Genomic DNA, 16,507 nt, shown 5'->3' with positions numbered 1-16,507 from the left:
TCCAAATACATGTATTTTATATATAAAAAAGAAAAATAAATAAAAGAAAGAAAACCTCTAAATCGCACCCACCCCCTCCCCCAAACCCCTACAAACTACAAAAGAAAAAAAAGGAAAAGGGACAAGAAAACTACCACAGGAGCACTTCACTTTCTGATACTTATAAACTTTTTCATATATATATATATATATATATACATAGAGACCGATAGGAGAAAGGGAATGTTCGAGGTTCATTTTAATACCAACAATTTGTAAATATGGTCTCCATATTTCATAAAAAGAATGATATTTATCACTTAAATTGCAAGTAATTTTCTCGTGGAATACAACTCCAAACTTCTGCATGCCATCTGTCCATTCACAAATCAAAATCAGAATTCCAAGTTATAGCAATACATTTTCTAGCTATTAGTGTTTTAATGCTGATTTTTTAAAAGATGTTACATTGGATGTTCTGTTCCCTTTGCTAAGCTTGATTCTTTATCCACATCAAAAGATGGAATGCATTTTAAAATGAGCAAATGTTTTTAAATCTCACAACCTACTGAAAATCAGAAAATGTGCATTGGGATTTAAAATGGATGGTTTCTTCTTCCTTGTAATATTGGTGTATTTTTCATTTTACATCAGTTATAGCCCACAAAACCAAGATGTTCGAAGGCCATCATCCAAGAGAAGGTTCATGCAAGGCTGCATGTTTCGACCGGAGAAAGAACAGGTGGAGGAAGAATATCAACTGCAGTGGCCTGTGTATAAAAGAGAGTTGCAAGGAAGGTGGGTAGTAACGGAGGAGACATTGCTCTGTGTTAGTGAACATAGACAGTACAGGCCCTTCGGCCAATGATGTTGTGCCGACTGATAGAAACCTACTCAATAATCTAAATCTTCCCTATTTACACCCATAATCCTCTAATTTTCTTTAACCCCATGCTCGTGTCTTTCAAATGTCCCTACCTCCACCACCAGCCCTGACAATGCATTCCAAGAACCTACTGTACTATATTTAAAAAAAAAATCCTAACCCTGGCGTTTCCCTTAAATTTTCTTTCCCTCACTTTGTACAGATGTCCTCTGGTGTTTGCTACTCTTGGCTCTGGTAAAAGGTGTCCACCCAATCTATGGCTCTCCTAACCTCAATTAAGTCACCTTTCATCCTTCTTTGCTGCAAAGTGAAAACCCCTAGCTCTGTTAACCTTCCCTCAAGACACGTTCCCCAATCCAGGTATCATTCTTGTAAATTTTCTCTTCACTCTCTCTCTCCATTGCTTCCACATCCTGCACTTGACCAAAAGGGTGAGAAGAGAATGTGACTGGGTGGGATACATTCTTTAATATTTTAGTATGACAAGGCATCGATAAGCAGTGGCTCAAGTGCTAGGATATGGGCTTAATGTGGTACGGTTGGCATGGATGAATTGGGCAGAATGGCCCTTGTTGAAGCCGGATGATTCTTCACGAAGTGACAGTGAAGCTGAATGAAAATGACAGCGGGAGCATCTGTGAAATATCAAAGTATTTACTTGTCTTAGTGATGAGTCAGAAACTAAGGCAAAGTCTTGCTCCAGAGAATTGTGTACAGTAATCCATGCTGACACCCTACAGGGGTAGAGAATGTTGGACTGGTGTAGGTGCTGTCTTTCAGAGTTTTTCAGCACTTGTGCTCTTGGATGTTTTTTTTTAAATCTAATTGACTGTATTGAATAGCATGGATGATATTGTGGGTGAACAAGCTACAATATTTACCACTTACTAAATACTAACTGGCCTTACCAACTTTTGAAGAGGGAGAGGCTTGGCCCTGCATAAATCGTCACATTTACCATACAACAATAGTAACTGCACTTAAAAATATTGCTTTGGAGTGGTATGATGTGTCTGGTTCCAAGTGAATGTGAACCCATTTGCATGTCCATCTTTCCTCCTCCTTCCATTGTAGAACTCCCATCCTTGGTCCAGGTGTTTTCATTCCATGGCTGCATGTCCTCTTCAGCACTTTTGTGTGTCACCGTAAGATAATTGTTGTCCTTGTAAATTTTGCCTGAAGGTTTGAACGATGCTTAAAATCAACATCTTGAATTTCATGACTGTTTGATTTGCGTGGAGTTTTGAACCAAGGTTCTTACTGTTGCTGTCGATGTCTAGAGGAAGACTGACATTTTTGACAGGTCTATTTTCCTGCTGGTTTCCAAACTGACGAGAGGCCTACTGAAAATGGACTAATTGGATGGTACATGCTGACGCAGACACCATTGTCTTGTGTCGCCTTTGTAGTTTTTCACTTTTTGGTCTTGTAGGGATTGCTGGCAACATCGTTATTTCTTTGTGTGAAACAAGGAAATCTGCAAATGCTGTGATTATTAGTTGTTACAAAAAAAATGCTGGTGAATCTTAGCAGGTGCCGCAGTGTCTATAGCAGGCAAAGATATATAACCAAAGTTTCAGGCCTGAGCCCTTCGTCTTTCCCTTCATTGTCTTTGAGAGAAGGTTGTAGTGAGTGCTCTGACAGATGTTGCTGGATGCAGAGTGCATCAATTGGAGAGGAACATGTGAGTGATGGAGAATCTTCAGATGCTGTGATTCCATCTGGGCACCCTCCAACCGAATAGCATTAACATTGACTTCTCCGGTTTCCATTTGGCCACTCAACGTTTCCCCTCTCTTCCCTATCTCTGTCTCCTTTCCTCCAGCTCTCCACCCCTTTCAAGGAGCTAACCCTATTACTTTTCAGCATTTTTCTCGTGGCCTCCCACCCACATCCACTTTTCGCTTGCCAAACCAAGGCCACCCGTAAATTGGAGGAGTAACTCCTAATTCTCTGTCTGGGCACTCTCCAAGCAGATGGCATTAACATTGACTTCTCTGCTTTCTGCTGGTCCACTCCCCGTTCTCCCTCTTACAACCTACTTCCCTCTCCATTCACAGAGCTATCCTCCCTCCCTTATCCACCTATTACCTCTTCCCTGTTACCCTGTGCTCCTTCCCCCTGCCCCTCTCCCTCCCCCCACCACTTTATTTCAGGTGCCTGCCTACATGCTCCTCTCCAATTGATGAAGGACTCAGCCTGAAACGTTGAACGGAGGCAAGAAGTAGCAGGTTAGGAGAATAAGAGACTCATTGTCAGGCAAAAATAAATCTGAGCATTCTGCTGTCTGAAGGAAGCTTGTCAACCATAAGCTAAATAAAGTAATCAGCAGGGAAAGATTCCACCTAGTGGACATTGGGGGCAATGGAGCAAAGTCTGCGAAATCAGTCAAATTTATTGTCATGAACGCGTCACAAAATTTGTTATTTAGCAGCAGCAATTACAGGTGCAAAATTACAATTCCGTAAATACAAGATATAAAGAATTAGCGCAAAAACATCAGGTGTCTATAGGTTCATTGTCCATTCAGAAATCTGATGGCCGAGGGGAAGAAGCTGTTTCATTAAAATTGTGCATCCTCAGACACTTGTACCTCCCTCTTGATGGAAGAGGGGTGGTGAATGTGCTTGATGATGGAGGCTGCTTCCTTGAGACATTACCTCTTAAAGATATCCTTACTGGAGTGAAGACTAAACCTCACGATGGCGTTGGCCAAGTTTGCAACCCTCTGTTTCTGTCTTTCACATTAGCACCTCCCTATCAGAACAGTGATCCAGCCAGTCAGAATGCTCTTCGTGGTACACCTGTAGAAATGTGCAACTTTTGATGGATTGGATTGAATTGCATGAACAGCTGGGTAACAATAGTTGTTATTTTCTGCACTACATCACAGTGAAATATGATTAAGTGCCTGTGTGTCAGGAGCCAAGTCAGTCTTGAGTCTTCGATCTGGTGTGTGGATCCCAAAGTATTTTGTATGTTGCAATTAAAGCTGCTGAGCGTTCACTCATGTAACCTTTTGTGCCTTTATTCATGATTGCCCTGCAATAACTACATTTTTAAGAAGGAAAATTGTCAAATATTTGAATCTTCCACAAGACTGGATTAATTTTGAATCATTTTAGCAATGAACAAAAATTAAAGCATTGGATTGAATCACTTTGTTTAGCTTTAGAAATGTGAATTTCAAGATGCTGGAATTTGAAGCAAAAAGTATCACAGCAGGTCGAGCAATATCTGGAGCAAAGCGATGTCACATTATATCTAGTACAGTGAGAAGGGTTCCTCTGGGAGCAGTCTAACAATCAGCCATGTAATGAGCACAATTTACAGAGCATAGAATTACAATGAAAAGAACAACCAGTGTGGACCAAGCAAGAGCAGCCCAATCGCACTATTGTGGGGTTCATTCAGGAGCCCGATGATTGCAGGAAAGGACGATGGGAGGAAGGAGATGAGAGTGTTTATGGCGTGTGATGGGTCCTTTAGTATGCTGGATGCTTTCACTTGGGGGAGGAAGAAAAGAAACCATGGAGGGAAGGGTTGTTGATGTATATATATTGCATCAGGACTTCTGGCTTGACCTTCTGAGTTCGAGCAGCTTTTTTTTTGCTTGTATATTTCTAGTTGTTTTTCCATAGTGTCCAAGCAAGCTCCAGAAATTCACCTACACATTTATTATTACAACTTGCTGAGAGTCCCAGGGCAATGCCGAGAGCCCCGGGCCAATGCCGAGAGCCCCGGGCCAATGCCGAGAGCCCCGGGCCAATGCCGAGAGCCCCGGGCCAATGCCGAGAGCCCCGGGCCAATGCCGAGAGCCCCGGGCCAATGCCGAGAGCCCCGGGCCAATGCCGAGAGCCCCGGGCCAATGCCGAGAGCCCCGGGCCAATGCCGAGAGCCCCGGGCCAATGCCGAGAGCCCCGGGCCAATGCCGAGAGCCCCGGGCCAATGCCGAGAGCCCCGGGCCAATGCCGAGAGCCCCGGGCCAATGCCGAGAGCCCCGGGCCAATGCCGAGAGCCCCGGGCCAATGCCGAGAGCCCCGGGCCAATGCCGAGAGCCCCGGGCCAATGCCGAGAGCCCCGGGCCAATGCCGAGAGCCCCGGGCCAATGCCGAGAGCCCCGGGCCAATGCCGAGAGCCCCGGGCCAATGCCGAGAGCCCCGGGGCAATGCCGAGAGGCCCGGGGCAATGCCGAGGGGCCCGGGGCAATGCCGAGGGGCCCGGGGCAATGCCGAGGGGCCCGGGGCAATGCCGAGGGGCCCGGGGCAATGCCGAGGGGCCCGGGGCAATGCCGAGGGGCCCGGGGCAATGCCGAGGGGCCCGGGGCAATGCCGAGGGGCCCGGGGCAATGCCGAGGGGCCCGGGGCAATGCCGAGGGGCCCGGGGCAATGCCGAGGGGCCCGGGGCAATGCCGAGGGGCCCGGGGCAATGCCGAGGGGCCCGGGGCAATGCCGAGGGGCCCGGGGCAATGCCGAGAGGCCCGGGGCAATGCCGAGAGGCCCGGGGCAATGCCGAGAGGCCCGGGGCAATGCCGAGAGGCCCGGGGCAATGCCGAGAGGCCCGGGGCAATGCCGAGAGGCCCGGGGCAATGCCGAGAGGCCCGGGGCAATGCCGAGAGGCCCGGGGCAATGCCGAGAGGCCCGGGGCAATGCCGAGAGGCCCGGGGCAATGCCGAGAGGCCCGGGGCAATGCCGAGAGGCCCGGGGCAATGCCGAGAGGCCCGGGGCAATGCCGAGAGGCCCGGGGCAATGCCGAGAGGCCCGGGGCAATGCCGAGAGGCCCGGGGCAATGCCGAGAGGCCCGGGGCAATGCCGAGAGGCCCGGGGCAATGCCGAGAGGCCCGGGGCAATGCCGAGAGGCCCGGGGCAATGCCGAGAGGCCCGGGGCAATGCCGAGAGGCCCGGGGCAATGCCGAGAGTCCCGGGGCAATGCCGAGAGGCCCGGGGCAATGCCGAGAGGCCCGGGGCAATGCCGAGAGGCCCGGGGCAATGCCGAGAGGCCCGGGGCAATGCCGAGAGGCCCGGGGCAATGCCGAGAGGCCCGGGGCAATGCCGAGAGGCCCGGGGCAATGCCGAGAGGCCCGGGGCAATGCCGAGAGGCCCGGGGCAATGCCGAGAGGCCCGGGGCAATGCCGAGAGGCCCGGGGCAATGCCGAGAGGCCCGGGGCAATGCCGAGAGGCCCGGGGCAATGCCGAGAGGCCCGGGGCAATGCCGAGAGGCCCGGGGCAATGCCGAGAGGCCCGGGGCAATGCCGAGAGGCCCGGGGCAATGCCGAGAGGCCCGGGGCAATGCCGAGAGGCCCGGGGCAATGCCGAGAGGCCCGGGGCAATGCCGAGAGGCCCGGGGCAATGCCGAGAGGCCCGGGGCAATGCCGAGAGGCCCGGGGCAATGCCGAGAGGCCCGGGGCAATGCCGAGAGGCCCGGGGCAATGCCGAGAGGCCCGGGGCAATGCCGAGAGGCCCGGGGCAATGCCGAGAGGCCCGGGGCAATGCCGAGAGGCCCGGGGCAATGCCGAGAGGCCCGGGGCAATGCCGAGAGGCCCGGGGCAATGCCGAGAGGCCCGGGGCAATGCCGAGAGGCCCGGGGCAATGCCGAGAGGCCCGGGGCAATGCCGAGAGGCCCGGGGCAATGCCGAGAGGCCCGGGGCAATGCCGAGAGGCCCGGGGCAATGCCGAGAGGCCCGGGGCAATGCCGAGAGGCCCGGGGCAATGCCGAGAGGCCCGGGGCAATGCCGAGAGGCCCGGGGCAATGCCGAGAGGCCCGGGGCAATGCCGAGAGGCCCGGGGCAATGCCGAGAGGCCCGGGGCAATGCCGAGAGGCCCGGGGCAATGCCGAGAGGCCCGGGGCAATGCCGAGAGGCCCGGGGCAATGCCGAGAGGCCCGGGGCAATGCCGAGAGGCCCGGGGCAATGCCGAGAGGCCCGGGGCAATGCCGAGAGGCCCGGGGCAATGCCGAGAGGCCCGGGGCAATGCCGAGAGGCCCGGGGCAATGCCGAGAGGCCCGGGGCAATGCCGAGAGGCCCGGGGCAATGCCGAGGGGCCCGGGGCAATGCCGAGGGGCCCGGGGCAATGCCGAGGGGCCCGGGGCAATGCCGAGGGGCCCGGGGCAATGCCGAGGGGCCCGGGGCAATGCCGAGGGGCCCGGGGCAATGCCGAGGGGCCCGGGGCAATGCCGAGGGGCCCGGGGCAATGCCGAGGGGCCCGGGGCAATGCCGAGGGGCCCGGGGCAATGCCGAGGGGCCCGGGGCAATGCCGAGGGGCCCGGGGCAATGCCGAGGGGCCCGGGGCAATGCCGAGGGGCCCGGGGCAATGCCGAGGGGCCCGGGGCAATGCCGAGGGGCCCGGGGCAATGCCGAGGGGCCCGGGGCAATGCCGAGGGGCCCGGGGCAATGCCGAGGGGCCCGGGGCAATGCCGAGGGGCCCGGGGCAATGCCGAGGGGCCCGGGGCAATGCCGAGAGGCCCGGGGCAATGCCGAGAGGCCCGGGGCAATGCCGAGAGGCCCGGGGCAATGCCGAGAGGCCCGGGGCAATGCCGAGAGGCCCGGGGCAATGCCGAGAGGCCCGGGGCAATGCCGAGAGGCCCGGGGCAATGCCGAGAGGCCCGGGGCAATGCCGAGAGGCCCGGGGCAATGCCGAGAGGCCCGGGGCAATGCCGAGAGGCCCGGGGCAATGCCGAGAGGCCCGGGGCAATGCCGAGAGGCCCGGGGCAATGCCGAGAGGCCCGGGGCAATGCCGAGAGGCCCGGGGCAATGCCGAGAGGCCCGGGGCAATGCCGAGAGGCCCGGGGCAATGCCGAGAGGCCCGGGGCAATGCCGAGAGGCCCGGGGCAATGCCGAGAGGCCCGGGGCAATGCCGAGAGGCCCGGGGCAATGCCGAGAGGCCCGGGGCAATGCCGAGAGGCCCGGGGCAATGCCGAGAGGCCCGGGGCAATGCCGAGAGGCCCGGGGCAATGCCGAGAGGCCCGGGGCAATGCCGAGAGGCCCGGGGCAATGCCGAGAGGCCCGGGGCAATGCCGAGAGGCCCGGGGCAATGCCGAGAGGCCCGGGGCAATGCCGAGAGGCCCGGGGCAATGCCGAGAGGCCCGGGGCAATGCCGAGAGGCCCGGGGCAATGCCGAGAGGCCCGGGGCAATGCCGAGAGGCCCGGGGCAATGCCGAGAGGCCCGGGGCAATGCCGAGAGGCCCGGGGCAATGCCGAGAGGCCCGGGGCAATGCCGAGAGGCCCGGGGCAATGCCGAGAGGCCCGGGGCAATGCCGAGAGGCCCGGGGCAATGCCGAGAGGCCCGGGGCAATGCCGAGAGGCCCGGGGCAATGCCGAGAGGCCCGGGGCAATGCCGAGAGGCCCGGGGCAATGCCGAGAGGCCCGGGGCAATGCCGAGAGGCCCGGGGCAATGCCGAGAGGCCCGGGGCAATGCCGAGAGGCCCGGGGCAATGCCGAGAGGCCCGGGGCAATGCCGAGAGGCCCGGGGCAATGCCGAGAGGCCCGGGGCAATGCCGAGAGGCCCGGGGCAATGCCGAGAGGCCCGGGGCAATGCCGAGAGGCCCGGGGCAATGCCGAGAGGCCCGGGGCAATGCCGAGAGGCCCGGGGCAATGCCGAGAGGCCCGGGGCAATGCCGAGAGGCCCGGGGCAATGCCGAGAGGCCCGGGGCAATGCCGAGAGGCCCGGGGCAATGCCGAGAGGCCCGGGGCAATGCCGAGAGGCCCGGGGCAATGCCGAGAGGCCCGGGGCAATGCCGAGAGGCCCGGGGCAATGCCGAGAGGCCCGGGGCAATGCCGAGAGGCCCGGGGCAATGCCGAGAGGCCCGGGGCAATGCCGAGAGGCCCGGGGCAATGCCGAGAGGCCCGGGGCAATGCCGAGAGTCCAAGCTTTGATTTCTGTGAAAAATTTCCATCAATACTTCATTGGTGTCCTTAATCTCCCAATTTATTTGATTTCAAAAATCTGTGGTTCAGAGCAATTAATTTAGGATTGTGAATGTCAGCAGTAAAGCCAATATTGACTGCCCCTGAGAGGTGCTGTTTGATCACCTCTAAGAATCACTGCAGAAACTGCATAAGGAACCCCAAGATTTGATCCAACAATGAGGAGCCACTGATTTGGGATGGTGCTGGATTTAATGAAGAACTTGGAAGTGATGTTTCCTTAGGCACCTGTTTTTCTTGTTCTTCCAGTTGTTAGAGATTATGGATTGGGAAGATACTGTGGAAGAAGTGTTGGCATGTTGCAAGATTGTATCTTGTAGTTATCACTCACTGCAAGCAAGTAACATAGGCATACATAGCCATGCTGGAGAAATTCACCAGGTCACTCAGCAACCATTGGAACTAAAAGGCAGTCGACACTCATTCCCTTTTACTTCCCATGTATACTGCATGACCTGTTGAGTTTTTCCAGCATTTTGTGCACAGCACTGGATTTTGCATCTGCAGATTTTCTTCTTCAACTAAGTGATATTGACATTGGATCAGGTTCCAATCAAGTAGTCTGCTTTTTGTCAGGGGTGGTGTTGAACTTTACAAATGTTATCGAACCAGGCACACCCAGCTAGATGAAGAAAATTCCATTACATCAAGTTAAAATAGATTCTGGAACAAAATGTTTCTATGCAATGAACATGATGTGACAGTCGGGAACATTGACAAATGGACTTCCTTTGGCTTTCCATTCTCTTTTAGGTATTCTGACAGTACAATCGAGGCTTTGGAAATACTAAACGAAGATGATAAAATTGATCTGAATCTGATTGTGGAACTTATAAGACACATTGTTCTCTCTGGGGAGGTAAGATTTTTATTTGAATCAAGTTCAGTGAAATCCTTTTGTTTATCCATAATCTGCTCCGTTTGGAGATGGTTGGAATGAAATATTGATGGACAATTTGTCTTGAAATGCATGTTAAGATATCATTGAGCTGTCAGTAGCAGCTTTGGTTCTTGGTTTGCAGGTTTGTCCACTTCCTAGCTTTATTTTTGGTATCGAGATTAACTACTGAGAATTTTCTCAGTGTCTCAGTATGTGGGACATTGAATTTGAAATTGATCTGGATGCTTAGCTCCAGGAAATAGTCAGAGGACTTACTGGAGCCAAGAATTAAGTTGAAATTTATTATCATGTAATTGTAAAATACGACTGGACGAAATGGCATTCTTCGGACCTTGGTGTAAAAACATGCAAACACATATATAGACAAAGCACATATATTTACAAGCGATTTATACGCAGTGCATATATAAAATATTAAAGAGATAGTAGGATCTGAGAAGGATTGTATGAGCAGTCATTCAGCAGTCTCATTCCCCGTGGGAAGAAGCTGCTTCTTAAATTGATAAATTTGGCTCTGATACTCCTGTTTCGCTTTCCTGATGGGAGTAGCTGGTAGATGGTGTGGCGAGGTGGTAGAGGTCCTCTGTGATTTTGCGCGTGCCCTCCTCAGGACAACAATCCCAGCAGATCACGTCGATAGAGGGGAGGGAGACCCCCTAGTGAGGCACGTTCCTGGTGATTGAGATGACAAAAGTTGTCCTCACTGTTTAAGAAAGATGGAAGATAGGAAATGGGAAACATCCAGACATTATTAGAACAGAGAATGCAGCAATCTATCATGAAGGATGTAATTTATGGAGCATTTAGCAAAGTATGATGCTAAATAGGTCATCCTTGTAATCCAGTGTGATAAAATGACATTGTAAATTGGTCAAACAACCTGTTTAGCATGTTTTTATTTGTTGAGCCAATACTATTGACCATGGTGACCTCTGAATTGTCTTCTGTTTTGCAGGATGGTGCCATATTGGTGTTCCTTCCTGGCTGGGACAATATCAGCACCCTGAACGACCTTCTAACTGCACAAGCCATGTTTAAATCAGGTAACAGTTAGGGGTCTTTTACCAAAGAGTAATCTTGAGGGGTGAAGTTTGCGTCACACTTCCATTTTGGCACCACGTCAATCGTGCCAGGGCCCTACGTGAGATCTCATTATATGGGGGCTGCTAAGGAGGCGTTACAGCATCATGCTGTTTTTAAGCTGCAATTCATGTGGAAAACATTTTTTCATGCTTTTAACTGCTTGTTTTTAATGCTAGTAACACCAACTGCTATCACTTGCGCTGAGTGGTGTGACTCAGTGCATCCAACCTCAAGGCTATTAAACAGACTTGGGGCATGGTAGAGTAGAAACAAACAGAAGTGCTGGAGGAGTGAAATACAAAAGTCTGCAGACGCTGTGATTGTAGTAAAAGCACACTGAAATGCAGGAGGAACTCAGCCAGTCTCTCAGCACCCATAGGATTTGACCAAGCTATATTGCCAATGTTTCGGGCCTGAGAATAAGTCAACAGCAGGAAATCTCTGGATTCAGACCATGCTGGCTGTGGGAGGAATCCAGACCAACAAAAGATATAAGAGGAGATGTGAGAATTTATTGTCTGTGAAAGGAGACAGGAAAAGGGAGAGTCAGAGCTGGGGGAAGGCAATGGGGAAAGAAGTGAGGGGTGTTTGGGGGGGGGGGGGTGTTTAAATAAAAGCCGGAGAAGTCAATATTAATGCCATCTGGTTGGAGGGGGCCCATTCGGAAGATGAGATGTTGTTCCTTCAATTTGCAGATGGTCTCAGTCTGGCAGTACATGAGACCATGGACAGACATGTCGGCAAGGGAATGGGATGGGGAATTGAAAAGGGTGGCAGCTGGGAGATCGATGCTCCTGCTGTGGACAAAGATGAAGTGCTCAACAAAGCTATCTCCCAGTCTCCCCGATGTAGAGGATACGACAACAGGAGGACCTGCCCGAAACATCGGTAATATAGCTTTACCTCCTATGGACACTGTGAGACCAGCTGAGTTCCAGCATTTCTGTGGGTTTGTACTCCAATCACAGCGTCTGCAGGCTTTCATGTTTACACAGTGGAGTATGACCATTTCAGATGGTGACCGTTTCAGGTGGTTACCGTTGAAGGCAGACACTCAGCTGCAGTTTCGTTTTGGTTTTTCACGACACTGTTAGCGAACTCTTGATGAACAATATATGATAGAATATGGCAGAGAAACAGTAATACCATGACGAATAGGGCTACTGTCCTTTGATTACTGATGTAAGAATCCTTTGTGAGAGTTGATGAGGCCTCGCTTTGATTTTTAATTCAAAAGATGACATCTCCTTCCATGTAGCAGTCCCAGTGCAGCAGTGAATCAGGGCAGCTTAGAAGAGTGTTCCAGTTATTAGCTAAGGATCCAAAAGAAGGGCAAGAATTTGAATTCCACAGTAGTAGCAGGTGAATTTAAATTCAAATAATTCAATAATTAATAAAATGGTTAGCTCTTTGAATCCAAATTTGGCAAAGGAAGTTAAGATCTGCTCCCATGTCTTCTAATCTGGTCAAGTTCTCATTCCTGAGAGAATTTGAGACTGGCAAGATCAAGATTCCTTTATTGTCATGTAATAGAACAGAACATGTAATATTACACTAAATTGCCTTCTGCCTGTTGCAGTAAAAGAGAAAGAGAAGCAAAAAGAGAGTCCCTTCAGAGCCGCTGAGCATCCATGGATTTGCCTCTAGCTCTTGCACAGGCTCCTGTTTAGATTCATCATCAGCTGGAGCTTTGTGGAGGCTTTGAAAGGGCCCAGAAATTGACTGGAGATCAGTAACCAGTGCACTCTGCTTCTGGACTACCAGCTGATTTTTGGAATTAATTTGGCACATGATGGATGTGGTAGTGAATGAAAGGCAGTGGGCATCCACAGGCCAGTGCCAGCTCCCACAATCCAGTGGTTTAGACTTAAATGCAAGGAAAGTGGTATGATTTTTCTTTTTATATACAGATTAAAAGACCAATAGTGAAGAAAGCAGTAGACTGTAATAACAGAATGGTCGTGCAGAGATGTTGCAAATTGAGGACCCAGGTCCGTCGCTCAGTTAAAGTGGTCACTCAAGTGATAAAGAAGGTATATAGGATGCTTCATTTCATTTGGTGGGGCATTGAGTACAGAGGCTTTGAAAGGGTACGGAGGAGGCTTATGAAGATGTTGCCTGGTTTAAAAGGTATCAGTTTTCTCTGGAGAGGAAGTGGTTGTGGGGAGACCTGATAGTTATAACATCATGAGAGGCATTGGTAAGGATGGATGATTAGAATCATTTTGTCCCGCTAAAACATGTTTAAGTTGAGCGGGAGGAAGTTTAAGGGAGATGTGCAGGACAAATATTTGACACAGAGTGGTGGGTACCTGGAATGAGCTACCAGGAGTAGTGGTGGAAGCAGATACAATGCTAGCATTTTCTAGTTGGAGATGTGCATCTGAAGGGGTTGGAGCAACATCAAGTTTGCTTTGGGCACTTTGCTCAGCACAGACAATTGGGCTGCAGGGCCTGTCATTTGCTGTACAGTTCTATGTTCTACGTACAATCTGAGAAGTAAAAAATAATTCAAACAAAATCCTGTTAACTAAAAAGTGAGGGGTGGGTGGATTCTTTTCGTCAACCAGAATAGAAAGATTGATTTTGTTCCAGTACGGGATGAAATGCCACTTTGTGACTGATGCTAGAAATCCAATCAGCACTCTTGACTAAAATTGACAGAGCTTTCACAGAATAAAATTTCTCTCCAGAGGACTGAGTGAAATTTAACACTGCAAAGAACATCCCAATCTTATGACTAAACCTGTTTCATTATCGTAACAAGATTGTTCTTCCGTTGTTTCTCGTGAGGTGGTACATTAATACTCTTGACTTTCCTCCCTGGAGTGTAGAGGCTAAAGTTGACCTTGGAGAGGTGCTTAAAATCATGAGGGGCATAAATAAGGTTAATGGTGACATTTGTTTCCTCACAGGAGGGGCATCTAAAACTAGAGAGGGGAAACTATTTAAAATGGGCTTGAGGAGCATTTCACAGGGTAGTGGGTATGTGAAACTAGCTTCCAGAGGAAGTGATAGGGGTGCGTTACAATATGTGTAAAAGACATTCAAATAGGTACATGGCTATGTTGCTTGTTTCCAGTATATATAGGCACCACTGTATAATCACTCCTGGCACGACTGCTCCTGGTGTTGTCAGATCCTGTGAATCAGATTTATTGTCAAAGCACATACAAGGCATAACATACAACCCTGAGGTTCTTTTTCTTGCAGGTGAGGCAGAACTATCACTTATTGGTAGAGCAAAAAGACTGTACCCAGTGTATACATGTAAACAAATAAAGAATTGTTAGCAGATAACAAATGTAAACAAGCTGCATTGCAGAGAAAATTCTGAAAAATGCAAAAGTAAGAATCCTTGAATGAGTCCCTGATTGAGTTTGTCGTTGAGGAGTGTGATAGTGGAGGGGGAGCAGCTGTTCCTGAACCTGATGGTGTGAGTCTTGTGGTGCCTAGCCCTCTCCTGATGGCAGCAGAGAGAACAGAGCGTGTGCTGGGTGCTGTGGATCCTTCATGATTGCTGCAGCTCTTCCCTTAGATGTTCTCGAGAGAGGGGAGGGTTTTGCCTGTGATGTCCTGGGCTATGGCTTTTACACACGTGTATTGGTGTCCCCAAACCAGACCATGATGCAGCAGGTCAGCACAATTTTCACCCCACGTCTGTAGATATTTGCCAGGGTTTCTGGTGTCACACCAAACCGCAAACTCCTGAGAATGTAGAAGCGCTGACGTGCTTCCTTTAAGATGCCATTAGTTTGTTGGATCTAGGAAAGATCCTTGATGTCTCTTCTAAACTTTCCTCCATTCAGCTAAAACAGATGTCTTCAGGAAAAAGGTGCTGGCTGTCCACCATATCCAACCACTCATCATCTTGTACACTTTCATTATGTCACCTCTCACCCATTGCTGCTTCATTGAGAAAACCCCATGCTATTCAGAACTGGAGACGAACAGGGTGCTGATTCTAGGCACTGGTGATGATGTGTTAGTAATGTAAATTTTGAGTGGCACCAGGTCCATTGGTGCATTATCCTTTGTCTCCATCTATCTCTGTCTAACTGGAAGCTTTCTGATTTATTTCTGTATTCGGAGGGAGAAATTACCATAAAAGTATTCTGAAGGAGAACATTTCAGCACGGTACAGGCCCATGATGTTGTGCTGACATGTAAACCTACTCATTGATCCAAACCTTTCTGACCTCACACCCATAACCCTGTTGCATCCATGTCCTGTCTATAAGAATCTTTTAAGTATCCCTATTGTACAAGACTCCACCACCACCCTTGGCAATGCACCCCAGGCACCCACTACTTTCTGATTAAATAAAACCCCAGCTTAGCTCTAATGACTCCCCTTGAGCTTTCCTCCACTCAGCTTAAACAGGTGTCCTTTGGTATTCACTATTGTCACCTGAGGAGAAACTATAGAAGGTAGAGTAGTGATTTGGCAGTCCACCATGTAGCTATTACAGTGCAATTGATTTGGCACAAAATACGAGGATTTTCAATGAGAATTACTTGTGAATTTATAATTTATTGCCTTGCAGATCGTTTTGTGATCATTCCCCTTCACTCGCTCATGCCTTCAGTGAATCAGACAGAGGTATTGTAAATCTGTTGTTCTATATCTGCATTTATTCACTTTGCAGTTTTGGTCAATGTCTTGTCTTCATCCATTTGTGATCAGTTTTTCAATCAAAGTCATAATGTAACATTGTTAACACTTTGGAATCTGAATTGGGTCCATGGGTAAATTGCAGTACGAACACCAACATGAACTAGCTGGTGGTTGGGTACAGAGTATATGAGCTTGTGGGTAGAAAACAGGAACATGGAGTCCAAAGGGTTAAAAGCAAGATGGAATGCTTGAATGGACTGTCTGAGTCCAACTCAATTGCTGCAATGCTGCCATTCCCATATCTAGAGTCAGTGGCCTCGATGTTAATGATCGAACAGTATTTTGGAGAGGAGGTTTTTGCATTAATAGACTGGAGCGTTTGTCTGCATGATGTAGACCTTCAGCTTGCAGGGTTCCCCGTGTGGTGTAGATCCTGCTCTCGGCTTGTGGGGAACTGAATAAACCTTTCTTATTTTTGTAGCAGGCTAAACCTGACTTGTTTTTGGCCAGCCGTCAAATAAGTCATATCTCTGCCATTTAGAAAGACTTTCTTTAAATACTCAAATATTGTTTTAAAAATTAAACATTTTAACATTTAAATTTTGCAATCGACAACCATATATTTATTAATTTTCCTCTTCTCACCAATGTAGCATAATGCGGTTTGTGTTGTGGTTAGCACAATGCTATTACAGCGCCAGCGACCTGGGTTTGAATTTGACCCTGTCTGTAGGGAGTATGCAGTATATGTTCTCCCCGTGTGACTGTGTTTCCTCCCATGTTCAAAAGACCTCCAGTTAATGGCTTGCATGGGTATATTTGGGTGGCTAGGGCTTGTGGGCTGGAAGGGCCTGATACCATAGTGTATCACTATATACAAGAAAAAATTCATCACCAGGATAAACCTCCTTCTTTGTTTCCATCCAATGTAACATTCATCTGTCCCCTAACCGTTTCCATCACATCATCTTTTCTTGTCAGTACATTTCGCCATTGTTTCCACTTGTCACCTTCCATCGGTTGCCTCTAGTTTCACCCTGACTCCTCTTCATCCACTTCACCCCCAGTTTATTCCTCTGCTCCCTCTCTTTCCCTTTGTCTGGCACCTGCCAATCAACT

The 16,507-nt window shown here is 50.3% G+C and overlaps 1 protein-coding gene across 1 annotated transcript in view; it reads left to right on the top strand.

Moving 5' to 3' along the window:
* Positions 1-16,507, top strand: part of dhx36 (DEAH (Asp-Glu-Ala-His) box polypeptide 36) — a 77,203-nt gene that overhangs the window by 21,520 nt on the left and 39,176 nt on the right. Inside the window, exons 10-13 of the mRNA XM_069897498.1 lie at positions 634-777; positions 9,540-9,645; positions 10,643-10,730; positions 15,318-15,373. Of these exons, the coding sequence (XP_069753599.1) occupies positions 634-777; positions 9,540-9,645; positions 10,643-10,730; positions 15,318-15,373 (394 nt within the window). The remainder of the gene's footprint in view (positions 1-633; positions 778-9,539; positions 9,646-10,642; positions 10,731-15,317; positions 15,374-16,507) is intronic.

This window comes from Narcine bancroftii, chromosome 9 (genome assembly GCF_036971445.1).
Source record: "Narcine bancroftii isolate sNarBan1 chromosome 9, sNarBan1.hap1, whole genome shotgun sequence".
Lineage (NCBI taxonomy): Eukaryota > Metazoa > Chordata > Chondrichthyes > Torpediniformes > Narcinidae > Narcine > Narcine bancroftii.
Note: the sequence above shows the minus strand (reverse complement) of the source record. Positions and strands in the feature narration are given on the sequence as shown.